The 27,853-nt window shown below is 50.0% G+C and overlaps 1 protein-coding gene across 1 annotated transcript in view; it reads left to right on the top strand.

The window, feature by feature from the left end:
- Positions 1-27,853, top strand: part of GRIK3 (glutamate ionotropic receptor kainate type subunit 3) — a 242,660-nt gene that overhangs the window by 204,426 nt on the left and 10,381 nt on the right. The window contains exons 11-13 of the mRNA XM_018041765.1: positions 8,916-9,139; positions 15,403-15,521; positions 17,918-18,135. Of these exons, the coding sequence (XP_017897254.1) occupies positions 8,916-9,139; positions 15,403-15,521; positions 17,918-18,135 (561 nt within the window). The remainder of the gene's footprint in view (positions 1-8,915; positions 9,140-15,402; positions 15,522-17,917; positions 18,136-27,853) is intronic.

Genomic DNA, 27,853 nt, shown 5'->3' with positions numbered 1-27,853 from the left:
AGGAAAGCCTGGAGGAAAGTACTGGAGACTTGTGAGAGGTGAGGGTAACTCAGGAAATGCCTTTCCCATGCCCTTGGCTGGCAGCATTCAGAGAGATCCAGGGAGGGGGTCTGGGTCATGTCTAACTCCCTGGCATGCAGCAGAAGATGGCACATGAGGGGCAGAAGGAGGAGGGCCATGGACTTGGGAGGATGTCCCCCAGTAACAGCCACAGCCTTGAGACTACGGCCTCGGGCCTCCCAGCCTCCAGGCAGGCTGGCATATGTGCCAGGAAGATCTGGTCTCACAGACACACCACCATCGCCCTCCTGTGTCCCATCTTCCTCCTAACTGGGACAGAGACCTTGTTTCTGTCCTGTATGTGTTGGACCCAACCCCTGTTTGCAAGGCCGGGGGCTGTCACTGAGGGTGCCATGGAGCTGAAAACGTCGCTAGGCCCTGACTGAAGAGGGCCCTGAGGACAAGTGAGGGCCATCACTGAATGCTCAAGACCACTGATGGTCATAAGAAGGGTTGCCGTTAAGGGCAAGGACGCAGCGCAGCATCCAAACTCTGGAGGGAGGCTGGAGAGAGACAGTCAGGACCTGGCAGACTGGCAGGGGTCAGCATGGCCTCAGAGAGAAGGGAGATGCTGAACCGGGAAACAGGCCAGAGCTCAGCCCACAGGCTGGAGTAAGGGCTGATCAGAACTCTTGGGGGTACTTTGATGCTAAGTCTTCCATCAAAACCATACTGAGCCCCTTCTTTTTGCCTGCCTTGGTACTAATCCTAGAGATGCATCAGAGTGTGAAGTAAATGTAGCCCCTGCCCACCTCCCCCCACCACCACCAGAGCTTATGTACCAGCAGAGGAGCCAGATATCAAGCTGCTGCTGCTGCTGAGTCGCTTCAGTCGTGTCCGACTCTGTGCGACCCCATAGACGGCAGCCCACCAGGCTCCTGCGTCCATGGGATTTTCCAGGCAAGAGTACTGGAGTGGGGTGTCATTGCCAGTGACTTACAAATCAATATTCAGCTGTGTGAGGACCAGTACAGGGGCTATGGATAGGTACAACTCAGACCTCACAGCCTGTAGAGGGTGGGGGCTCCCTGTCCCTAGGTCCTTGGGCTTGACTGGGCAGGGCCTGTCTGGGTGGACACCACCCTTAGGTCCCTGTGGGATGGGGAAAGAGAACCACTATAGATAGGAGATGGAGCCATAGCTCATCCTTCCCCAGGGTCCCTGTGGCTACGAACCAGGAGGACCTGCTCATGCTTCCTGGAGACAGAGGTGCAGCATGGTGCCTGCCGGGACTCAGGAATCAGCTGCTCTCCCAGGCCAGGGAGAAACACAGCATCATTCCGCACTATCAGGCCATGAGGCTGCCGTTAGCTCAGGAAGCTGGCGTGTGAATCACAGGTGTTGGTAGCAGACCCATCCACTAACATTCATGAATTTACTAGCACTCCTTTCCCCTCTGTTCAGATGTGTGGGTTATTGAGGTTGCGGGCTGTCGGATTAACATCTAGGGCTTTTCAGGGGGCTCTGTTTTCTTTAGCTCAGAGTCTGGGGTTCATCAGCAGACACTGTCTGTGACTTGCTCTTAGAAGCTGTGAGGTGCCCAGCCAGCTGGCTCTGAGAGCATGCTTGCCGATTTTCTCTTCTAAACCAGCAACATCCCATTCATTCAGTCCCCAGGTCTCTACTTGGAGGCCTGCTATGAGCTGGACACTGTGTTAGGTGGAGGGCATACCGTAGTGAAAAGACACTGACTCAGGCCAGCTCTCAGGAGCTTATGGGCCAGTAGAGAGGAAATCACTCAAAACCTCTGAAATCACAACTGTGATCAGTGCTGAGAGCGCAAGTGCCTGGTGCTGTCAAGAGTCATCACTGGGGAGGCTTGATTTCATCTGAGGATTTTGTCTGTGGAAGTGATGTTTGAGCTGAGATCTGAAGGAGAAGCAGATATTAGCTAGACAAAGGTTCAGGGAAGAAGTTCCAGGTAGAGAAGAGCATTGTCCAAAGGTCCTGAGGTGAGCATAGACTGGAGGGTCTGAAAGAAGCCAGTGGGAAGAGAACCAGGGGGAACAAGATGGGAGGTGAGACCGTAGAGGCAGGCAGGACTGAAACTGCACTTTCTAATGCAGGAGCCACCAGCCACATGGGGTTGTTTAAATCTGAACTTTAATTAAAATCAACTGGTTACATTAATTTAAATTACTTAATTTACAATGAATGAAATCAAAGTATAAATTCAGTTCCTCAGTTATACAAGCCACATTTCAAATTCTACTTGTGGCTAGTGGCTGCCATATTGGACAGTGAAGATACAAAGCATTTCCATCATCGCAGAAAGTTCTGCTGGACAGCACCAGCTAGATTGTGAATGGTTTCATGAACCCATAATACAAATTTTCTGGAGGGCAGAGGGAAAAGTCTTAACATATACTAAGCAGCATTGGGAATCAGAAAAGATTCTATTTGGAGAAACAACACTTTAGGGAAAGAATGGAAGGTGAATTCCATGGATCCCACACACTAGAAATGTGGGCAGAGAGCCAGCAAACAGAGCCCTGGATTCAAGTCCTGCCCATGTGGCAAGAGTAAGCCTTGTTTTCTTGGGTGGCTTTGGAAGTAGAAGTACAAGGACCTGGTAGAAAGTAGGGGCAAATCAGCATGTTCCTGCAGCCACAGGGTTCCCAAGCATGACCAGGTGTTGCAAAGTGTATTCTGGGGAGGCCCAGGTAGTCATGGTCAGGAGCCAGAGTCAAGTTCAGGTCTCTGGGGATGCAACGTGGGCTCAGGAAGGGCAGGGTGGGCCCAGCCCTAAAACTTGCCAACAGAATGGGCCAGGTGCAGGGGCGGGGCTGGCAGCAGCTGGTACAGGGAGTTGCATGCGTCCCCCCCAGAATCTAAGTAATATGTGTATGAGTGTCCTTGGGCTGTCACAAACCCGGGGACTTAAAACAGCAGAAGTTTATTCTCTCTCAGTTCTGGAGGCCAGAACTCAGAAATCAAGGTGTCTGCAGAGTTGGTCCCTTTGGAGGGAGCATTTGTTCACTGACTCGCCTAGCATCTGGTGTGGCTGGCAATCCTTGGCATCCTTGGCTCAAAGCTACATCACTCCAGTCTCTACCTCCATTATCACATGGTCTCCTCTGTGTGTATCTGTGTATCCTCTCCTCTTTTATAAGAACATCAGTCATTGGATTTAGAGCTCCCCCTAACCCAGTATAACTTCATCTTAGCTTGGTGACTTCCACAAGAGCCTAATTTCCAGAGCTTCTGGGTTGGTGAACATGTGAAGATGAGGGGAGGATGGGACGCCCAGTGAAAAAGAGAAAGCATGGAAGCACCATACCCACTCCTATATAACCTGCCCTATGTATCTCCTCCATCTAGCTGTTCCTGAGTTCCGTCCTTTTATAATATCCAGTAACTTCAGTGGCTTCACCATTGTACTCCCCACCAACCACCTGTGAGGGATCCAGTTGCTCTGCGTCCTCATTGCCATTTGGTATTATTCCCATTGTTTTATTTTGGCTCTTCTGATAATTAGGCAGTAGTATTAGGGGGATTTTAAACCACGTGGGCTGTGTTGCTGGGGGACAGCTGAGGGAACTACTGTGATGCACAGAGTCTGAATAAAAAAAAACAGGCTTGTGCCAGGAGACTTCACAAGGCTGCACATTCAGGAGAGGCTGTTTTGCACACCAATGGATTTAGGGGCACTCGGCAGGAGCCAGAGAGAAACAGATCTTTGGGGAAGTGAACAATCCCACTGAAGACATAGAAAGTGAGGCCTTCCTTAGCAAAGTCCCAGCTAGTCTACCCAGGAATTTCTCCAAGATTATTTAATCATAGTGGCAACAATAAGATACTGTTTTAGTGGGGAGGAGGGGAGGGGAGGAGGAGGTATTTCCAGGTAATGTCACATTCATAGGTACCAAGAGTTAGGACTTGAATATATTTGGAAGAGGATGCACAGTTCAACTCATTGAATGTGGCTGGTATGGTAGAGTGATAAAACATTTGAGTTTGAGGTCATGGTCAACGGGTCCATGCACTGGCTCAGCCACTCACCAGTGTGGGAGGCAGCTCTGCTCATTTCTGTATCACAAATGTCACTGACCACTCACAATCTTGACCAAATCCCCTAGCCTAACTGAAGCACATTACCCTTACCTGGGATGTGGTGATCATATTTACTGCACCATGGGACTGCTGGGAGGTCACATAAGGTAATACATATAGTACACGTAGCAGTGCTTGGTATGTAAGAGAAAGTAAAATTTGCTCAGCTGTGTCCGATTCTTTGTGACCCCATGGACTTCCATGGGATTCTCCAGGCCAGAATACTGGAGTGGGTAGCAGTTCCCTCCTCCAGGGGATCTTTCCAACCCAGAGATCGAACCCAGGTCTCCCGCATTGCAGGCAATTCTTTACCAACTGAGCCCCCAGGGAAGCCCAAGAATACTGGAGTGGGTAGCCCATCCCTTCTCCAGCGGATCTTCCTGACCTAGGATTCAAACTGGGGTCTCCTGCTTTGCAGGTGGATTCTTTACCAGCTGAGCTACCAGAAGTACCCACAAAAGATGGTAGTTCTTTCCACAGAAGGTATATGTAAACTATAACAGGTCACAGTCAACAAGCAGATGCCCAGGGGAACCCCAATCAAGAGGCAGAGCACATAGATGGGGAATCTGGTTGAGATCATGCTTAGGAAGCAAAGTAGGCAGGGACACCAGACACAGGTAGCAAGCTGAGGCTTTCCAGGTTTCACTCCTCAGGTATGTGGCTAGTGTCTGACCAGCAGTCAAGGGGCCTGGATACTAAGGGCAAAAATGTGGAGCTGTAGCCAGTTAAGCATTCTTTCCTTCACTTTTGGTTGCAGAGATGCGGTAAAGTAAGTGGTGCCAATCGACCTCATGTAAGCTTGGAGGAGAGTAGGACAGCTTCTTTGTAAGTAGAAAGCTGCTTATGGTGATGAGTTCTGGAAGTGCTATCCTGTCTGGTCCAGAGGTTTACAGAAAAAGGTATGGAAGGTCTTCAGTGAGGCAGATGGAGCTAACAAACCACCCATAAGACCAATGAATATGTCGGACGAGTCAGAGGTTTGGTTTGTTCAAGGACGTGATTACTGACAGCAAAGTCTTCGTACCCTCTGTGAGCCTCAGTTTCCCTCCATAAATAATACAGGTTGGAATAGATGTGCTGAAGGTCTCTTGTCCAGCTCTGACAGCCTATGATTTTATGAATCATCCTCAAAGAAAACTTGCACAAGTAGGAAGAGCCTGCCAAGATTGGGCCTTTCATTCTGAGTAATGAGCTGAAACAGCAAAGGCTTGACATCTGTTCGGCTCTTTCAAGGGAAGTTGGACAAAATAATGCCTTTTTCAAAGAAATCGTAACCAACAGTGAAATGTAGTATTTCCTGCCCAAACCAAAGTGGAGAACTCCAGCCTTGCTGAAGCCCAAGGGAGAACACACATCAAAACTTCTCATAAAGAAATTCAGGTTGACCAGCTGTCTTGCTGCTGTAGGCACAGAATGCCTAGACACCCCAGCCTTTTAACACCATTAAAACCAGAGAGCAGAAAGGCTGGTGGCAAGATTCTGAAGATTTCTGAGACCATCTGGGGAAAGAAAGAGGGCCTGTGGCCCTGTGGTTGGCTTTCTGGATAGCCCGGGAATACTCCTGGTTGGGATAAGCATTGGCCACAAACACCTTGATCTTCGAGTTACTAACACTCTCATCCAACCTGCCATCAAAAGCCAGAGGAAGATTTGCCACCACTGACTTTGAGGTTCTTCCTAAGAATCCATTCCAAACCCCAGAAGCCATTCCCAGAGACCAGTTCCAAATGCATTCTGAGCAGTGATGATGACTTTGGAGTCAGAACAGAGCCTCCCAAAGTGCTGTGCTTTGAAAGGACAGGGCTAGGGAAACAGTGGAAACAGTGTCAGACTTTATTTTTTAAGGCCTCAAAATCACTGCAGATGGTGATTGCAGCCATGAAATTAAAAGACACTTACTCCTCGGAAGGGAAGTTATGACCAACCTAGATAGCATATTGAAAAGCAGAGACATTACTTTGCCAACAAAGGTCCGTCTAGTCAAGGCTATGGTTTTTCCAGTGGTCATGTATGGATGTGAGAGTTGGACGGTGAAGAAAGCTGAGCACTGAAGAATTGATGCTTTTGAACTGTGGTGTTGGAGAAGACTCTTGAGAGTCCCTTGGACTGCAAGGAGATCCAACCAGTCCATTCTAAAGGAGATTAGTCCTGGGTGTTCATTGGAAGGTATGATGCTAAAGCTGAAACTTCAGTACTTTGGCCACCTCATGCGAAGAGTTGACTCATTGGAAAAGACTCTGATGCTGGGAGGGATTGGGGGCAGGAGGAGAAGGGGACGACAGAGGATGAGATGGCTGGATGGCATCATCGACTCAATGGATGAGTTTGAGTGAACTCCGGGAGTTGGTGACGGGCAGGGAGGCCTGGCGTACTGCAATTCATGGGGTTGCAAAGAGTCGGGCACAACTGAGCGACTGAACTGAACTGAACTGAGGGGAAGCCAAGTTCTAGAATCATGATATGCCAACATTATAAAGGATCCTAGAACTTCAGGACTTAAAGGGATCCTCCAGAATGTCCTGCCGCAGTTCCCACTGCACTTGGAATCTTATCCACAGTCTCCAAAGGGGATTCCCTTGCCTGGAAGCTGCATGAGAGCAGAGCTGGATCTCTTGCTCACCTCTACCCCTGACTGTTGCACAGTAGGTCTTGACCAAATACACGCTAGTCACTGGGCACCTTCCCTGACAGTTCTCTCTCCTTTTGTTGCTTTCTTTTGAACACACCCTGAGATGAGAGTACTCCAGGGAGCCGAGGTAGCAGCAGCTGCTCATTTCTTCTCCCTTGCCTTCAAAGCTAGGCAAGTTCCAACACAAACGTTTAGAAATTTACCAAAGTAAGATCCCAGTATGAAACAGCCTTTCTAATAGGCTCCCCTTCCTTGATGTTCCCAAGTAGTCCTGCTGCTAAGTCACTTCAGTCGTGTCTGACTCTGTGCGACCCCATAGACGGCAGCCCACCGGGCTCCCCCAAGTAGTCCTAAGATTCACTAAACCCTTGGGCTCCTAATGTCAATAATCAGCCATGGGGGCTGGTGCTAGAAGGAGAAACACTGGGGTGAGCAACACCAGGGTTATGTGTTTGCCAACGTCCCCCAGCCTGGGGCACCAACAGTCATTTCAGAGCTGGGGTTCTACCCATAGCAATCCTCCTTGCCTTGAAGTCTCATTTCAACTTGGTTGCTGGTTTCCATTCTAGGATTGGTGGAATTGGAGGTGTGTTAACAGCTATCACTTGGAAAAGAATCTGATTAATGTCCATTTTCCCTACTAGACTGTAAGCCCCATAAAGGCAGAAGCCACGTCTGTTTGGCTCAGCTGTGTATCCCTAGTGCCTAGTGGAGCTCACAAAATAATTAATTAATTGTTTAATTAATCAACTAATTAAGCTGGGCCAAGTCAGAGGGTGACTGCCTAGGGACTATTGTTTGGAAGGGGATTCTAAGAGGCAGCTGCCGCCACCCTTAGCTAAAGGGTCTTTAGTGCTGATCTTTAGAACTCAGCCTCCCTTTCTGTTCTGCCCCATCTGAGAAAGGGAATTGATTATTTTGTTCACATTCTGGTAAATATCCACAGGAGCCCAAGGGAGAGCCTCTGAGAGGGTAACATTATTAATCAACAAACACTGCATAGGCTGAGATGGGGCTTGGTGGTAGAAAAACAGAGCAGTGAATCAGCCACAGTCCCAACTATGCTTAGGGACTTACAGGTAAGTAGGCAGATATGACAAAAGGGCACATGCCAGCACATACTGCCATTTCAACTGAGCAGGTTAGGACCTTACCACAGGACAGAAGGAGCTTCACGGGCGTTCAGAATTGCAGGCTATCAGGGAGGACTTCTTGGAAGAGGTAGCATGTGCAAAGGAATATTTAAGGTGGTGAAAGTTAGACAGCAGGGAGAGGCATTCTCAACAGGCACAGTGTGTGTAAAACATAGAGGTCAAGAAGGGAATGTGGTAAACAAGAAGCAGTTAAGTGGGACCTTGTGCTCGAGGAGAGCAGTGGGGCAAGCCTGCAAAGATGGGAAGGCGAGATTGCAGATTTTTAATCAGAAAAAGCTCAGCCTAGAGATATGAAACTTTAATTACTCCCCTTGTTAGAACTGTGATGGAGTGAGCTCTATCGGCGTGTGAACATCCCTAGCTTTCTCCAACCCCTTCCCTGCCTCCTCTGCTCTGTCCTCTTCCCGCCCCTCTGCTACTACAGAGGGCTCAAAATTCGTTTCATTTCTCCCCTAACCCTTTCCCACCAAAGAGAGTATTATTTTTGCCCAGCAGGTTATGGGGGCTTTGAGGATATATGGAATATCCAAAATGGGGTAAAGCATGCAAGAAGTAGATAGGAAAGGAAAACGGATATAAATAAGGGGTGCTGTGGATTCTGTGTCCTCTTCATGACATTTGAAAGTCACAAAAAAAGAACACAAGCTATTTTTAAATGTTCGTAGATTGCTGAACTATATTTGACAAGGCACCATTTCGAGAATGGACCACATGGGTTACAGCTGTAATAGTGTTCCACTCTCCACATGTTGATACCATGTCCTCTTCCTCAAGGCCATCAGCTCTTGGATAACAGGGGTTAAGTCTAATTCACGGTTGTCTCCCAGCACCCTGGGCATTGCCTGGCCCAGAAGAAGAATTAGTAAACAGTGAAATTGAAGAGTGTTAAAGTGTTCCAGGGTTCAGGCAACAAACTCCACTTCCCTCCCTCGTCTCTCCTCCTTTCAAGAAGGGATGTTCTGTCCCCCACTAGCTTAGGCTTTGTTCATAGTCTGTCTCTGTCTCTCTCACTGCAGAAGGCAGACCTGGCCGTGGCCCCCCTGACCATCACCCACGTCCGCGAGAAGGCCATCGATTTCTCCAAGCCCTTCATGACCCTCGGCGTGAGCATCCTCTATCGCAAGCCCAATGGCACCAACCCTAGTGTCTTCTCCTTCCTCAACCCCCTGTCCCCAGACATCTGGATGTATGTGCTCCTCGCCTACCTGGGTGTCAGCTGTGTCCTCTTTGTCATCGCCAGGTAAGGGCAATGCCCTGGCCAGAGCTCTGGCCCAGGGTTAGGGGCTCAGGGAGCCAGGCAAGTCCCCCCCGTCCTCAGCAGTTGGCACAGAAGGCCCAGGTTCAGACCACTGCTTACCTGCTCCTGTCTCTTTCTCTGAGGCTCAGATCCTTTCATATCCTCCAAGGAACATTTCACGGCCCTCTAACTTAAATCCCCTAGTCCTCACCCTGGTCTGTGTCCATGACTTTGAGAGGTATCAGTTGTATCCTAGGTCCTATGACCAGGCTTGGAGAGGTTCAATCACTCCCCAGAGCTGGACCACTTGGACCAAGCACCCAGTACAGCAGACCCAGGTGGCCCAGCAGGTAGCTTAAAATTTACGAAACAGACTGTGTCCATCCACTCCACAACAGCAGGAGGAACAATGCCACATAAACTCACTCGCATACACACATGCAGAAACTTGGCTTGCACTCATCCTTCCCCGCCTCTAACACATGCTAGCAATACCCTTGCATATTCAGTTGTTCATATGAAGTAGGCATAGTACATCCTTACTGGTGGGTCATAGGTAGAGGCCACTGGGAAACAGGTTTAGCCCAGTGCTTACTGAGCACCTACTGTGTGCCAAGCACCATGCTCTGTCCTTTATAGCCAGTTATCTTATTTAATTCTCATGGCCTCCCATGAAGGGGAGACATCCGACACTCAGAGAGGCTCAGTACTCCTCCAGGCCACCCTAGCAATAAGGGATACATCCGGCTCACTGAACTCAGGCCACCAAGTGTTTTATCTGCAACCCACATCTCTGCCACCTGGACATCTGTGTTCTGCTTCCGCCCTAAGTTGGTAGCTCCTGGGCCCCGGCCCTCTGCCCCCTCCCTCCAGGCTCCAGCCCCAGCCCTTGCCCTGGTTCTTTTTTCTCTAAATTCTAACAAGGTGTGATGCGAGACTTCTCCGGAGAAGCAATCTGAGATCCAAGGACTTGATGTGTCGGCCTTTTTCTCTGCTGAGTCTTCTTTGAAAGCTTTTCCCCACCCTGCTCCTTTTCACTCCCTCCTCCCACACAGACACAGACCAAAGGAAAGGATGTGAGAGAGGAAATTGTCCTGCCTCCGAAACCCTTTGCTGCCGGCAGGCCTGGTGCTGCCTGCCTGCTCGCCCAGCCGGCAGCCCAGCCTGCCACAGAGAGACCTTCATTATGCCTCTTGTCTCTAATGGTCTAACAAGCCTTTGAAAGCCAGGAGCCATTCTCCAGAGCTCTCACCATAATTTTAGCAGCGCCAGCCGGCCTTTTGGCTCCCCACCCCCTCGAAAACAGCTCGAGCTTTCCCAGCATCAGCTTTGCTCATTTGTTGTGCATCCCATCCCCCTCCGACTTGTGGCCTTTCATCCCCTGCAGCCGAGCCTGCTTTCCACCCCTTACCTTCTGGCCAGGCAGGTAGGAGCCCCCCTTCCAAGGTCAGGATGAGGAGACTTTCTGGAAGAGAGGGGATTTCTGGAGCTGCTGGAATGACACAGAATGCCTGAAGAGAGAGGAGAGGGACAAGGGTCTTCATCACAGACCCATGAGTAGCATCACAGGACTATCATCAATGCACCACTCACACAACTCAATTCACGCCCATCTGTCAAAGCCTTACAACAGTCCTGGTAAAGTCAGTATAATTATCCCCACGCTACAGAAGCAGAAACTGAGGCTCAGAGGGGTTAAGTCTTTGCCCAAAGCCAGAAAGCCTTTTGCCGCAGAGTTGGGCTTCAAACCAAGACTTGCTGGACTTTTAATCAGGGGTGGCACACACAGGAAGCATGAGGGAGTGAAGCATGCTGGGTGGTAGGCAGCAGGGGGTGGTGGGGACTGAGGCAAACTCGAGCACACACCTGGAGAAAAGAGTCATTACCATTGAGCTTCAACAGACCATGCCAAGCAGGAATGCAGGCCAGTGCTGTGGGAGTTCATGATTTTAGAGAGTTTCAGATCTTCATGTGATGCCTCATGGCTTTTATAAGTAGCCACTAATTTGATTTTTTAGAATGCCGTTGAGGTCAAGCACAGCCCATCTGTAGTGTGGAAGTGGCCCTCTGTCCCCTCCCCTCTGTATGCCCTGTGTCCTTTGGACCTCTGCTTGCTGGCTACCAGAGAGCTAGACACAGCTGCGCAAGAGACAGGGTCTGCGAAGGGTGAGTAGGTGTCTAGATTCTTTCTGGGCAGCTCCAGCAAGACACAGGACTGTCCATCCTACAAACTGGCTGGCCTATGCCTGGCTAGCATCAGGGGTCTAGGCATTGACCAAGGCCTTTCTCTGTGAGAAGTAAAAGGAGGGAGAGAAGGAGGAAGGGCTGGAAGGCATGGGGAGGGACGCTGCTTCCCATCATTTAGACCAGGCCAGTTGGCACTCATGACAAGGAAATAATCCTAAGTGCTTGACCCTGGAAGCAGGACTGAGGGCAAGCCGCCAGTCCAGCCCCTCAAGAGTCACATTCCAGCCAAATCCAGTACAGATGAGAGCCCCCGGGAAGAGGTGATCCCAGCCACAGTCTACACCTGTCATCTGGGGCTGGAGTTTAGCCTTCACCCTTCAGGGAAGACAGGGTATCTCCAAGTCAGTCTCTCCCACTGACTTGCAAAACTTGGAGAACCCCTCATAGCCACAAGCCGTAAACCCAAGATCCATCATTCACTTTGGCGGCACCTCCCTTACTGTACAGCAGCCCTTCCACCCCTCTGCCCTCCTGGGGCACTGGAGTTGGAATCTGGGCCCTTCCGCCCCCTGACTGCAGGACCACTGCCAGCTGGAGGGCCCAGGCTGCCTCCCTGCCTGTGAAGTGGGCATCTACTGTGCTGTCTGCCCCTCAAGGGGTAGTGAGGACCCAGGTCTACAACAAGACTTAATAACCCAGAGACCCATTCTAGACCAGTTATTTTTATCATGGTAAGAAATTCCACCTCCGGGAATGTATCCTGTTGAAAGTCACCACTGAGCCTCACTTTACAAGCATGTGCATGCTTGGTCACTTCAGTCATGTCTGACTCTGTGTGAGCTACCCCTGGACTGTAGCCTTCTCTGTCCATGAGATTCTCCAGGCAAGAATACTGGAGTGGGTTGCCATGTCCTCCTCCAGGGGAGCTTCCCATCCCAAGGATCAAACCCATGTCTCCTGCAACTCCTGCACTAAGGGCAGATTCTTTACTGGTGACCCACCGGGGAAGACCTGCCTCACTTTACAGTCCTCGTGAATCTAGAAACCCTTCTCAGCAAAGCCCTAGACAAGGCTTCCCTTTGGCCTGGAGACTCACAGAAGCGTGAGCAAGGATGTTTCTTTCAGCAGAGTGTATCACAGTGGAAAAAAAGGGCCAGGCTGTGTCAACAAAAGAGGAGTGATTAAAAACACCCACTAACTGAAAAATTACACAAATGAACTTATTCACCAAACAGAAAGAGATTCACAGGCATAGAAAACAAACTTATGGCTACCAAAGGGGATGGTGGGAAATGGGGAGGAGGAGGGTAAAAATTAGGAGTTTTGGATTAATACATACACGCTACTGAACAGAAAGTAGAACAACAGGGACCTACTGTATAGCAAACGCTATTCGATCACACATGCTATGCTCAATAGCTTATGATAACCTAGAATGGAAAAGAATCTGAAAAAGAATACACATAGAGAACTAAAGCTATATGCCTGAAACTAGCGCAACATTGTAAATCAACTATACTTCAATATTAAAAACATATTTTTTAAAACCCTATTAAGTAGTTATAAAGAATAAAGGGCATTAGGAGTAACTGGTCTGAAGGAGGCTGATGGCTTATTCAGTGAAAAATCAAGACCTAAGACATTATCATGGTATGATGTGATTTTTTTCTATGTAAAAGGATGATTAATGTATCCTATCTATCTATTTATATACATATATATTGTGTGTGTGTACATTAAAAAAGCAGGGCTCATGAGATCTCATCAGAAATCACCTTTGCTTTGTCCTTCACCCACTTGTCACCCACCTGCCAGGAGAAGGAGCTGGCAACCCACTCCAGTACTCTTGCCCGGAGAATCCCATGGACAGAGGAGCCTGGTGGGCTACAGTCCATGGGGTCGCAAAGAGTCGGGCACGACTGAGTGACTAACACACACACCTTTCAGTGTGTACAGAGAAGTTCTTTGCCCCAGTGGAAGCTCTGCTGGGACCTGTCACTTTTTGGATCACTTCCAGAGCACAGAAACCCTAGGTCTCTCTCTGTAGCACAAGCACACTTTCGACTCAGAAGTTAGAAGACTATACTGGAAGTTAGTTAGACTATACTGGACGATACTGAGTCCAGTATAGTCCTCCGCGTTTCTATCGTCACGCACAGTTCAGACTTCTCCCCTTGCCCCGTCGCGGGTCCGCTTTGGCAGTACCTCCTTAGTCGGCCCACTGCCCTATGGCTTCTCTCTGTTGGAGTCTCATTGCCTTTCTTGGATATGAGTCGCAATGGCTCTCTCTTCTGTATAAGCCCATCTGGTCCAGGAAAACAACCTTAGCCCTGACCGCGCCAGGCCTGCAGGCCAGTCCTGTGCAGCAAGGACTTACTCTTCTGTCTCTCGTAGAAAACATGCATCAGCCCAACCCCTGCCCTCCAGATTTCCCAGCTAGCGTCCACCACATCCTTCCCAGGCTCTCCCAGCCACCCTGTGGAAGCCACTCTCCCTAGACTTCACTGTGGGAATGCAGGGGCCCCTGAGTACACAGCTCTCCAAAGGCTTTCTCTAAAACCCTTCTCACAACAGCCTCTCATCTCCGCTCTCTTCATCCTCTATCTCTTCCTTGTGGATTTTTAGAGCCTCTAGCCAGATCGTGGTCATTCCCTTTGAAAATCCCCATCTTGATTTGAAGCCTCACTTTGGAATTTCCTATTTGCAGGATCTTTCCACTTCGTGAAAACCAAATTCTTTTCATGTGAGCATTTTGGTGATCGATGTTTAATTTACTAAAGCTTTTAGAAGAGAGATGGAAAGTCACAGACTCACTCTTAAAACTCATCACACTTTAAAAAACAAAAGAAAATTCCATCAGACATGTCTCTCCTTCCCGGTCTCTCATCTCAGCATCTGACCGTACACCAGCCACTCTGAACACACTCTCAACAGCCACGTCAACCACACCAGTCACACCAACCACACTAGACTGGTGGGGACTTTCTCCAGAGTCTCTCAATCTCTCCAGAGTGTTCCAGCTTCCTCCAACTTACATTTTCTCAACTGGAATTCACACAATAAACAAAGATTCCTCCAGTTATCAGGACTTATCTTCCTTAGAAGGCAATGGGGGCGGGGAGGCTTAAATAACATTTTTTTTTCCTGTCATGCATGTATTTGTATATTCAGAGAGAAAAATCTGAAAAAAACGATAGAACACATTGTTCTTCCCAAGAGGTGGGATCATGGAGTACTTTCACTTTCTCATTGTGTTTTATACTGTCTGAATATTTTATGAAGAGTGTATTTTACTATTTTTCCATTTCAAGGTTTTTAAAGAATATAAGTAATTTAAAAGCCTATTTTCATTTTTCAAAGTTCATGCAGTACATACAAAGCAACAGGCTTCCATGAAATTTCTTCTGCGTTTCCCCTCCCCAGAGGTCAATAGTGATTTTTTTTAGATGTGGATCCTTCCAGACTGTATATGCATTTGTATTCAAATGTACATAAATAGGAATGCAACTGTGTCTTCAGGAATCTATTTATGTAAATGTGATCATATTGTTCTTATTTTTATCACTTAAAAAAAAAAACAAACAATATGTGTTGTAGATCTTTCCCTATTGGTGTATCTCTTCTAACGGCTGCGTGCGGTTTCAGGGTGCGATTGTGGCGTAGTCTATTTAATCATTCCTCTATTGAAGGACATTTAGCTTGTTTCCAGTTTTTTGCTATTACAAACAATGCTTTGATAAACACCCCCATGCACTTCTCTTTATGCTCCTGGAAGAGTGTTTTTTCTACGATGGATAATGAGTCGCAGAATTGCTAGGTTGAAGGGCATGTGCACTTTTAATTTTAAGAGATACTGCTGAATTACTTTTATCACCAGAAAAGGGCACTAACAATAAAAAACGAGAAGCAAAATGATTCTGGTTTCCCATTCCCTGACTCTCTAGCAGAACAATGAGGGAATTGATGCTAAAGTGGTCGGCACATCACTGTTTGCTAAACCACCAGCTTGTAAGGCGTGAACACCCCTTCCTCCCATCTCCCCGAAGATTTGCCTCATTGCTCCCCTCTTTCTGCTTCAGGTTCAGCCCTTACGAGTGGTACGACGCTCACCCCTGCAACCCCGGCTCCGAGGTGGTGGAAAATAACTTCACTCTGCTGAACAGCTTCTGGTTCGGAATGGGGTCCCTGATGCAACAAGGTATGTGTGCCCTTAGAAGGTTGCAGACACCTGGATGCTCAAGTGTGTGCCCTTTCCCAGGTCGCTGAGCTCCACCTCTGCTGGAGCCAGCTGGACTGGCTCACTGTCTGAGGCTGAAGCATATACCAATACCTGCGGCAGGCAGGGCTCATCCCCAGCCCCTCCTGCTCCAGCTGGGATGGACATACAGCATCCTGCAGTCAACCTGCAGTCAACCCCCTGATTCTCACCACCGCAGAATCTCCCTGAGCAAAGCTGGGCTGAGGATGGAGGGAGCCTGGAGGCAGGGAGGCTGGGTGGAAGGCCACTGCAGAAATGAGATGGTGAGACCTGAGCCAGGGTAGTGGCTGCGGGAGTGGAGGCCAGAGATGGACTTTGAGAACTTCAGGATGTAGCGGGGACTGGACTTGGTGACTGTCTAGCTCTGGGAGCCCAGTAGAAGGAAGGGGGCACATCTGTGTTGGGGCCATTAGCCTGAGTGCATCAAATCTGGTATACCCAGAAGGATGCCATTTCTCTCACATCCTCCTGAGGGAGGTTAGGATAGGGTACCTGTCCCCTCACCACCACCACCACCACCCCCGCCCCCACCCCCCACCCCCCTCTGGTAGCCTAGCTTCTGGAAGGATTTGCAGCTGCTCAAATATCTCAGAAAGCAGAGCACCTGCAAGGAGCAGAGGCTGAAGGACAAGCAGAGCGGGAGGGGACCCCAGCCAGGAAAAAGCCCCAGAAGAACCCTACCCCCACAGTCCCTGATGACCAGGAGCCAAATGCTGATTGCCTCTTGTCTACGGAGTCACTGTCAGAGCCGCTTATCTCAGGGAATGGGACGGAGGCAAGGACCAAAGTCTCTGCCTGGGTTAGGGCCCCACAAAGGGACAAAAGGGGGCCAGGGAGGGAAGGAGATACAAGGGGCAAAGACTGTCCCTGTCCCTCCCTCACGTGTGTATTCTCAAGGCCTGGCACAAACCCTGGTCCTCAGTAATGTCTACCAGCAAGTGCTGCAGGCATGCATGACTGATGTTATCTCAGCATGTCCTGAGTGCCCACGACCTGCCAAGCCTTGTGAATGAAGGACCCTGGACCCGAGCAAACTCTCAGCCATGACAGAGGCCAGGGGTAGGGTCTAACAGAGCCTGACCGAGCTCGCCAAGCAAACAACTAAAATAAGTCATTCTCCCTTTGGGGGCACCTCCAGCCCCTTGTTTGGGGGAGGGCCAGGCGGATGAGGCTGGGGTGGGGGTGGGGGAGTGGTCTCTGGCAGCTGGGAAGTGACAGGCAGCTTGAGGGGGAAGCACCTCATTCTGTCCCCACGACTAATGAGCGTCCTGAAGCCTCACCTTGCTGCTCTGTCCATCATCTCTGCTCAGTGACAGTTAGGAAAGAACCTGAAGGCCCCTCCACACAGTAATAGCTTCTCTTCCACCTCCTGCTGCTATTCAAAGCATTGGCCCCTGATGTATTCCCCGCGAGGTTTTGATTAGGAGGGAGAAAAATGGTTATGTATTTGAAAAACTCTCCCTTGAGTGATTTCTTTGAGAAAAAAAAAATCATCCATATCAAAGCCGACGCTTTTCAGATGCAGGTCCAAATATTCTGGAAAGTTCAGGAGTCACTTGCTATTTAAATCTCTTGAAAGCTGCCTAGTTAATTACTTCAGTTAAAAGGTTTCAGCCAAACTGTGCTCCGAACCCAAGGTCGGGAAGGAAGAATGATCGGTACTCTTTCTATTTCGGCAAAGAGCTTCGAAAAATGTTGATTTTTCTCCTCCTGCAAAGCGTCGTATAGCAATCTTATATTTGTATACCACTCACATTTCCAACACACTTTCCTCCTCAAATTATGTCATTGCAGCAGAATCGTGAGGCTGGGATAGAAGAAGGATGATGCTTTGCTGAGTCCCAAAGAGGGAAAATGACGGGCACAAGAAAACACAGACAGCTAAGAGCAGGATTTACTCAAGAACCCAGGGGTTCTTGAACCTGGGACACATTCAGGTGTTCAGAAGCTGGGACCACACGTGTGGTTCACAGATATGCATCAGAGGGTCTGACATGCCTGTGAAATAAATATTCTGCTTGTGTGTGTTTTTATCAAGCAGTGGTTCTTAAATTTTAGCCCAGATCAGGATCACCTAGAGGGCTTACTGAACCCAGATTGCTGGGCCCCATCCCTAAAGTTACTGATTCAGTGGGTCCTGGGTGGGACCTGAGAGTGTGCATTTCTAACAAGTTCCCAGGTGATGCTGTCAGTCCAGGAACTACACTTCAAGAACCACTGGTCTAAGGAAGAGGTCTCCGCTGTTACTAGATGATCAGTGGAGTCTGTGACCCCGAGGACCGAGCGGCCCTGGTCTGGGCCTTGTCAGGGACCACGTGTCTCCTCCTTCCTCCCAGGGTCTGAACTGATGCCCAAAGCCCTGTCCACACGCATCATTGGTGGCATCTGGTGGTTCTTCACGCTGATCATCATCTCCTCCTACACGGCCAACCTGGCTGCCTTTCTGACCGTGGAGCGCATGGAGTCACCCATAGACTCTGCGGATGACCTGGCCAAGCAAACCAAAATCGAGTATGGGGCTGTCAAAGACGGCGCCACCATGACCTTCTTCAAGGTGAGACCCTCTCCCTCCCTTCACTGTCCTTCCTTAATCGCACGGAGCCAGAAATCCCGAGGGCTCAGCCCCTCCCTATTTAGGAACAATTGACTTTGGGGAGCTGTAGTGATATGGCCAACTGGATGGGTCCCAGCGCAGATCCTAGAAGTTTCCATATCTGGGACAAGCAGCATGAATATGCTGTGTTTCCCTAAATCATCAGAGGAGAACATCAAAGGAAGCTGGAGAAGGGGGAAGGAGAAGCATGGCCCAGAAAACACACAAACAGGCCCTGGGGCCAGTAGGCTCCCTACTCTTGGCTTTGCATCTCAGTGGCTTTCATCTCCAAGAGGCTGACCTGAGCTTGGGGTGAGCTGGCAACACCGAGGGGGCAGCAGGGGTGCATCCTCCAGGGAAGGCTTAAAACTTAAGCAAGCATTTATGGATGTCTACCAGCATGTTACGCTCGTGGAATGCTGGTGTCCAGGTAAAGCCTGTCACCTGCTTAGGTTCCTGCTTTCGTGGGGATCTGGCATGACTTCGTTGCGTCCTGTTTTGTAAAGCACTGGCTCACTTCCTTAACATTTTTTCACCTAATACAAGAGTAGCTGAGGGTTTAGAAAACTGGCTGACCCTGACTACCAGTAGCTATAAATGTTCCCCAGGAAATTAAGGTAATAATAACTATAGTTGGCACCACTGAGAGCTCACAGTGGGCCCGGCACTGCGCTGAGCTTCATTTAATCTTCATGACAAATCCCGTGAAGTAGGTACTGCAGTTATTTCACACGTGTGGAAACTAAGGCTCGGAGCCATTAAGTGAGTTGTCCCAAGGACTCACAGCTGAAGCAGCCTGGGTCTGGCCCAGGTCTGCCTTCCTCCAGAGCCCATGTTCTAAGCCGTGGTTCTCAGACTCAGTGTCTGTCCAGATCACCTGGAAGGCTCAGGGAACGCCAGGTTGCCAGGTCCCAACCTCTGCAGTTACTGATTCAGCAGATCCAGGGGCAGGGCCTGGAATGTCCATTTCTAATGAGTTCCCAGATGATGCTGATGCTGCTGGTCCGGGGACCACACTTTGAGAATCACTAATGATTTCTCAGAAATGGTCAGGATTGGGACCTCTGTGGCTCTGAGTCTGTTCATTCATGTATTTATTTAGTAGTCAATTGCACTCAGTCAGTCTGAAAGCCTAGGGTGTTTTCCTTTCCACTGGGCCCTGGTTCCCCATCCCCTAGCCCTTGCCTCCTTCCAGGCTAAGCCTCTGAGTGATGGATGGTGCCTCCAGTGAGGCCTGAGTGAGGAGAGAAGGAAGGGGTTGGGTGGAAAGCCTTCTACCTCCTGGGCATGGCCACTCTCCTCCCCCTCCCCTGCACCCCATTCCCCTCCCCTACATGCTACCCTGACCTCGCCTGTTATGGGCTCTCCCTGGTGGCTGAGGTGGTAAAGAATCTGCCTGCAATGCAGAAGATCCCCTTGAGAAGGGAATGGCAACCCACTACAGTATGCTTGCCTGGTGAATTCCATGGACAGAGGAGCCCGGCAGGCTACAGTCCACAGGGCTCCCTTCTTAAAAGTAGAAGCAGTTCTGTGCTTAGTGAGGAGGAACGAGAGGAAACAGACTCCCCTCTGGAATGCTGCTACTGGCAAACGCAGTCTTCCTGTGAGGTCACCCCCATGTATTTATTTATAGTGAAGGGGAGATAAAGCACTGTCATAAGCACACTAGGGGCTCTCTGGGACCCTGTGTATGTATTCACGAGGGTGAGCAAGTGTGTGAGTATGTGACTGGATGCACGGTGCACGGAGCAGTATATGATGTGTGTATGTATATGCACATGTGTGCCTACACACGAGTCAGCCTGTCTGGGTGCTCGTGTGTCTTTCTGCTTGACCACAAGTGTCTGCATATATGCACTGGTGAGCACATGTGTGCCTGTGTCCCTGTGATCTGGGCATGTGGACACGTGACTATGACTCTGTGAAGTATGAGCTTAAGTGTCTACATGTATATGTATGTGGAGAGTGCACACATGTCTGTCTGCTTAAATATCCCCATGGGTGTGCTTACATAAGTGTGAGTGGGGGGATGGGCCCATGTATGTGTGTGTGTGTGTGTGTGCACATACACACACACGCCTGCTCCTGCCAATCCCCAGGCTGCGGCCCAGCCCTTTGACTATGCCAGAGCATCCCTCATGCATTACACATGAGCCCGTCTCTAAGCAGAGCTCCCGATCAAAGGGAAACAGCATAAATAAGCCCAGTGCAGGCTCATTGGTGCTGATTGGATGCCCTTGCCTCCCTCCATGCTAAGATGCTCAGATTGGTTTCCAAGAACCCGGTCCCTGCTCCCCACCGAGCTGCTGTCCTCGGCATCAAGCAGCACCTCCCGCAGCCCGCGCCGCCCTCACCCACCTTCCCTGCAAATGGTGCAGCGAGGAGGGCAGGGGAGGGACGCAGATGCTACCACCCAGCTGGGATGCTGGGGCAGAAGGGCCCAGGCTCACCAGGGCCTTGGGCCAGGAAGAGCAACTGCACAGCCCCTGAAGAACCAGCTCCCCTTCCTCACTCTCCTGATTGCCAGTGAATTCCGCTTGCTGTCTGGCCACCTTGTCTCCTGCTTTAATTCAAATGAAGTGCTTCCTGCCCAGCCTGATACCAATGGCATCAGCCATGGGACTGTTATATAGGCAGAGAGGAACCTGAGTGCGGCTAAACCTCGGATGATAAGCTAGAAGCAAAGATCCTCTCAGAAGGTCCCTGGACAAACTTCCTTCCTCCCTGCCCCACCCCTACCCTGCCTTGCCTAGTCATACGTTCCTCTCCCAAGCCCTCCTCCTCCCCCACACCTGTACCGGGCCTAGGGGTAGCCTCCTTATGGTAGCTTTCAAATTAGAGCTGGAAGGAAACCTGAGTTTAACCTAGAGAATCAGAGGCCCAGAGGGGCTGGGTGAATTTGTCAAGTCTCAATGGAGCTGATGTACGGTCGGTTACTCTGTCGGCACACACATTGCCCTCTCCCACATCCCCTCTAGGGTCTTCTCCTGGAGGGGTGGGCCTCTCCCCTGCCCATGAGTGTGTACTGCAAGGTTGGCACTAGGGTTGAACAGGAATTGACTCCAGAGGTTGCCATTAGATGTCCTGGAGACACTGGCAAAGTCCACAATTACAGTAACATTTATTGAGCACTTACTGTGTGCTAGGCAACGTTCTAAGCACTTTATCTGTATTCACACCTATCATCCTCATGACATCCCTAGAAGGCAGACACTATTATCACCCCCACATCGAACATATGGTGAAAGGAAGGCTCCGAAAGTAACCTGAGTTCATACTTCTTGCCTCACATCTCACAGCCAGTGAAACGCAGCATTGGGATTTGAGCCCAAGTAGTCTTGCTCAACGGAGAAGGTGATGGCACCCCACTCCAGTACTCTTGCCTGGAAAATCCCATGGATGGAGGAGCCTGGTAGGCTGCAGTCCATGGGGTCGCACAGAGTCAGACACAACTGAAGCAACTTAGCAGCAGTAGCAGCAGCAGCAGTCTGGCTCAAAGGCCTGTGCTCTTTGTCCCTGTATCCATAGCATTTCTCCAAGGAGCCAGCTACCATCCAAGAATTCCTTGGGGGAAGGAATGAAGCCGTATACTCGTAGCCTAGAACAGTCCTGGTACATCGTAGTTGCTTAAATACTACATGTCGAGCGGGTGCCGTTGTTGGATTAAAGGATGGAAGGAAAAGACGGCAGGAAGCAAGTAAAGCAAACACAGGAGACCATGTTGAGGCTAGGGCCCAGCAGGGAGCACCCCTGAAGGTTCCAGAGCCCAGGGCAGATGAACTTTGGTTCTGCGGTTAGCCTGTTTCCAGGTTAAGCTGCAAACCATCTTAAAAAGCATACCCTGATGGAGAGGAGCACTCAAGGGAGAGAACGCATCCCCATCCAAAGATGGCAACAGCAGGAAGTGGGGCGCCGGTCTCTCGGGGGACTGCGGATCCCTCGCCCCCTACTCTGTAGCCTGGGAGACGCGTGGCTGGAGGCAGCCCGTCATTCCAAAGGAAATTTCATTTGAAGAGTTGTCAGGGGGCAGCAAGCATCACAAACAGCGTCTCCTGTGTTGTGCTCCCTCCGTCTTGGAAGATAAAAATTAATTAGGAGATAAAAAAGGAGGCCTTTGAAAGCGCTGTTTGGCTGTAAAAATATGTAGGCAAAAATGTAAAGGAGGATGTGGGGAAAGCGTGTTCTCGGCAGGGAGGGTTGGGGAGCTTTGAAGAGAGAGGGTGTCGGAAGGCAGCTTCTCCAAGGATTTAGCCCTCTTTGGTCTCACGGTAAGAGAGACATCACACATGGGAGAGACTGTGTGTGAGCCACAGCTGCTTAGGAAAGCGACAGAGCTGGGGACCAAGACTTCCAGGCTCCCAGGGTCCCTGGCACCATCAGGCCCCACTGAGGCCATAGTGTTGCCCCATGCTAGCAACTGAGTCTGGAAGATTCCTGGAGAGGCCATCCAGTCCAACTCCCACCTTCCAGCTGCTCAACAGACTATGCCCTGGGGCTGGAAGTCTCAGGAGGGTGCTCCCGAGCTCCGCTTGTAATTCCTCCTGAGCTGATTGCTGGCCTCTCTGATGGCACTTGGCAGAAGCAGAATAGGACAGAAATGCAATGACCAGGCAGGACTGGGTGTGGTGCAGCCTGGCACAGTCAAGTCACATCAGTCTTAGAGTCAGACAGACCAGGACTCGAGTCTTGGCTGTTGTCTCTGCTGGGTGACCATGGGGAAGTCATGTTATTCCTCTGAGCCTCAGTCTGCCCACCTGGATGACATGGATTCTGAGTCCCACTGCACCACAATTAGCAAGGAGATTCAATGAACTACCATATATACAGCAGTTAGACCAGGGCCAGGCACACAGAGGCAAAGGCTTTCTTCTCTGATGTCCCTCCGTATGGCTGACCCAGAAGATGGGCAAACAGGCTGGCTCCTTTTCTCCTTTTTCCCTGTAGTCCCCTCCTGAGGCAAACAGGAGCCCCATGGAGAAACCACAGCCCGCAGACACCTGGAGAACCTCTCATTTTCCAGGTTCCTCCAGATTAGGTCCGGGCGACATTGTGGAGGATATTGGTGCCTCTGTCACAGAACGGCTGTCTCCCTCTGCACAGAGCCGAGCACTTCAGGGGAGCCCAGAGGCCCTCAGAATAGAAGAGACCCAGAGCAGGCAGCCCGAGGGGCAGTAACAGGTGCAGGGTCAGCCCGGGGATGATGGGATGTTATTGAGAATGACTCAGTTACTGGTGAGCTCTCTGAGCCTCGGTTTTCTCGCCTATGAAATGGGTATAATAATGATACTCCGCGCACCCCCCCCATTGAGGTGATTTTTGAGAAGATTAAATAGGATAATTTATATAAACAACTTCGAGCCATACCTGACACTGGATATACATGCAATGAATGTCAGCTCTTTTTGTTGTTTATTCTCGGTGATACACAGCCCTGTTGAGCCCACAGATATGATTTTAGGGGCCAGATATTTCTTATATAGTTTAATTAGTGATCAGCATTTTAAAATAGGGAGATTTTTGCATTAAAAATAATCACATATCCAGCTTCTTGAAAACATGAAAGATGGAGTGTCACTGAACCAGCACTCATGCAGAGAGATAGACTGTCGGGAGCCAAGAGGGCACTCACCCTCTCCAGCTTACCAGAACTCCATTCAGCCGTATTTACAGTATCCCTGCCTGGACCCTGTCAGCCCTGGCATTTTCTACCGCTGAGTCTTATGTCATTTCATTTCTATAGGAACTCTGCACTCTAGAAATTATTATCCCCAATTTCGGGATGAGAAAACTGAGCCTTACAGAGAATTAAGGAGGCTTAAAAAGATAGAATGATGCCAGCCATTCATCAAGCACATCCTAGGAACTTAGCTCTATGCTAAGTGTATCCCTATTTTACCCACGTGGAAAGGGAGGTTCAGAGATGTAACATCACTTGCCTGTGGTCACAGAAGGAGTTGGCATTTGAACCCAGGTAAGTGTGACACCAGAGTCCATGCAGAGGGACCAACCTCTCCCATTACCTCCATCCCCCACCTGCAGCCCTCACCTCCTCACTCTCCCTACAGGGGCCAGTCTGCACCCCTTACCTCCTGACTCTCCCCTGCACAGGCCAGCCTCAGGGGCTCATGCAGTCTGTAGAAGCAGCTGCTAGGCCAGAGGATCGGCAAGTCTGTGCTGGGAAGGTGGGCAGAGCCCCCTCAAGGAGCCCCCTGATCCCCATGAAAATAACCCAAGAGACATGATTAACTGCTCGAGTATGTGGATCCGATAAGGCCAAAGACTCCACATCCACGGATAAGAAAGCCAATTAATCTGGGGAAAGGTCTCCTATCCAGTATGGAAAATAACCGAGGTCTCGCATGGAATCACATTGCCACTGCCTCCCCGCATACATTCCCTGAGATTCAGCTCCCTTTGGAATTGATTTATGTTTATATATATATATATACCTATATACATTTTCTTGTACAGAAATGTTAAATTCTCAAGATTAAATATCTTCAGTTGGGGAAAATCAATTTACTTCTTTGAGAAGGCTAGAATTGAAAGTCGTGAGCCTGAAACTTACTTTCTTGCCAATTCCACTGATAAAAAAAGCCTCTCCGTCCTGGCATGTCGCCCTGTATCAGCTGCTCCAAACGATTCCATTAATTGACTGGGTGACTGGCCCTGAAACAGTGCTTATTAAGGCTCCTACCGGAGCTGGGGGACAGGCAGGATTGCATTGGAGCCATAGTAATGTGGGGCCATCCCCTGGGGTGGTGACTACTCGGGCCAGTGATGGAACTCGGGCCTCTGGTGACCCGGCCCAGGAAGGTGGGAGAGGGGGCTGAGATTCCAGGAAGGGCCCTGGCTGTAACCCTCCCTGCCTCCGAGGTACCAGAAGGAAGTTTCCCAGGGATGTACTTGGAATCATGGACTATCACTCAAGGACGGGACAGAATCTAAGGGGAATTAGAAACCATGAGTGGGTTTTGTGGAAAATGGGGATCCCAAGATATGAGACAACACAGGAGGTGGCCTGTCTAGGGAGGCAGGTTTCAGGCTCACCTGCCTGCAGATGATGGAGGTAGTGAATTTGTTGACACTGGAGCCGGGAGAGCCAAAACTATTGAAATCAGTATCACAGCCAGCTTCCCGCTTTATTGTTACTTTTCATCTGAACTGGCCCAAGTTCTCTGGTGTCCTTTCCCACCTTCCTCATCCTGGTCCTTTACCTGCTGCAGGCGTCAGAGCCCATCAGCCCCAGTACCAGTCCCTGCCCCCTTCAGCCTCCAAGGGAAATTTCTGTCTACATTTATGATGGGGTGTTCCTGGGAAGAGCTTATGTTTTGATGTCTGGCAGGCCTATGTATAGGAGGAGCTAGGTGTTGGGGTGTTAAGGAAGAGGATTCAGGGAAGGGTTTCCAGAAACAGGAGAAGTTCTCCCCTTCTGACACAGAGAGAATGGGACAAGGCTCCCTGAATGGCTCATTGTCAAGTTACTGATGGCTAGCTGTGGGGAGAATGAGTGGGTAAGACGGGTGAGGTGAAGAGGTGCCAGGATGGCTGGTGATGGGTAGGTGGATAAGAGAATGGGTGGGTATTGGATGGATGGATAAATAGGTAAAAGATTGGGCGGATAGTTGTATAGTTAGTAGAATGAATTGGTGTGTAGATAGCGTGAGAGAGACTAGGTGAGAATATGAACGTGACGAATAAGAGAATAGATGGGTGGGTGGGTGGATGGATATGTAGATGGAAGGATAGATAGTTAGATGGATGGATACATTAGGAGATATAAGGGGAGCCCTGAAGGCCTCAGCCACTCCTAATTCCCACCTCTAGGAGAAGAAGGACAATCTGGAAAGCAGGAGAGACTGAGATGGAAAAGGAGTTGAGGTGCTGAAATCACTGATGAGAGAATAGCATTTAGTTTTTATATGGCTCGGGGTTCCCTGGTAGCTCAGGTGGTAAAGAATCTGCCTGCAATGTGGGAGACCTGGGTTCAATCCCTGGGTTGGGAAGATCCCCTGAAAGAGGGCATAGCAACCCACTCCAGGATTCTTGCCTGGAGAATCCCCATGGACAGAAGAGCCTGATGGGCTACAGTCCTTGGGCTTGGAAAAGAGTTGGACACGACTGAGCAACTAAACAACAACAACAAACCGAGAAAGCAGAGTGCCTGAGGCCATGTGTCCCCGGCAAGCAGGAATAACTGGACTGGGATAATCTTATGAGGAATAGTTGCAACTGATTATCTGAGAAAGCAACTATATTGGGAATAAAAGCAGCTTGTGTCAGCATGCGTGTAAGAGAGTATATCAGTTACCTGCTGCTAAATAACAAATTACCCCAAACTTAGTGTCTTAAAACAACAATAGTATGACCTCTCAGTCTGTGGGTCAGGAATCAGCACAGCATAGCCGGGTTGTCTGCAAAGGGCCTCTCACAGGCCAGGATCGAGGTGCTGGCTAACGCTGCACCTCCAGGTCCAGCTTTCAAACTCACAAGTAATAGTTGGCAGCTGTCAGTTCCCCCTAGGCTGTTGGACTGAGGGCTTCCAACTCCCCATTGACTGTTGGCTAGAGACTGCCCTCTGATCCTTGTCATGTGGACCTCTCCACGGGCCAGCTCACAGCATACCAGTGAGCTTCCATCAGAGCAGCAAGCCAGAGAGAGTATAAGCAAGGCAGAAGTCAGCCTCTCCTGTAACCTAATCTCAGGTATGAGATTTCCCATCACTCATGGAAAAACGAAAGTGAAAGTCACTCAGTCATGTCCAACTCTTTGCGACCCTATGGACTATGAAGTCCATGGAATTCTCCAGGCCAGAATACTGCATTGGGTAACCTTTCCCTTCTCCAGGGAATCTTCCCAACCCAGGGATGGAAACCAGGTCTCCCGCATTGCGGGCAGATTCTTTACCAGCTGAGCCACAAGGGAAGCTCAAGAATAGTGGAGTGGTGCTATCCCTTCTCTAGCAAACCTTCCTGACCCAGGAATCAAACTGAGGTCTCCTGCATTACAGGTGGATTCTTACCAGCTGAGCTATCAGGGAAGCCCGTCACTCCTGGGGGCAGGGGTTAAAAGCAATTCACTGGGCCCAGCCCACACTCCAGGGATCACTGGAGCCAGTTTGATGTTTCAGGCTATGAGAATCTGGGCCGGAAAGGGGACAGACTGAGAGCAGACCGGAGGGAGAAGCTGGAGGGGGCAGAGTCTGGATAGCAGAGGTTATCTAGAAAATAAGAGACGTCTGGAGAGTTCGAAGAGCTGAAGATCAGGAGTGTTCTTGAGGGCAAGAGTAGTTAAGTGTGGGGTGGGGGTGGGGAGCATCTGGGGCTATGGGAGGATGAAAAAGTTGAGGAGCAGGAATAGCTGATCATGGGACAGGCTGAGGATAGGCAGGAGTGGGATCAGCCAGCTTGCTGCTCCAGTGGAACCCACTGAGGGGTTCCAGGCATCCGAGCCCTCCCAGACCTTCGGCTTCAGGGCAGATAAACTTGCAGGAGGAGAGTGTCTGTGAAGGTGCCCTCAGACCCTATGCCCGAAGACAGCATCACTGGCACTCAAGAGATTCTGGGATCAGGTGGAATCTCGAGTGTGGAGCTGCCTGCTGCTCTGGCGCTCCCTCCTGCCCAGGCACTTTTGGAGCGACAGCCCTTAAAACTAGGAGGCACCTGGGGAGTGGAAGGTC

Source organism: Capra hircus, chromosome 3 (assembly GCF_001704415.2).
Source record: "Capra hircus breed San Clemente chromosome 3, ASM170441v1, whole genome shotgun sequence".
Lineage (NCBI taxonomy): Eukaryota > Metazoa > Chordata > Mammalia > Artiodactyla > Bovidae > Capra > Capra hircus.
This window is presented reverse-complemented; position numbering and strand designations above follow the sequence as displayed.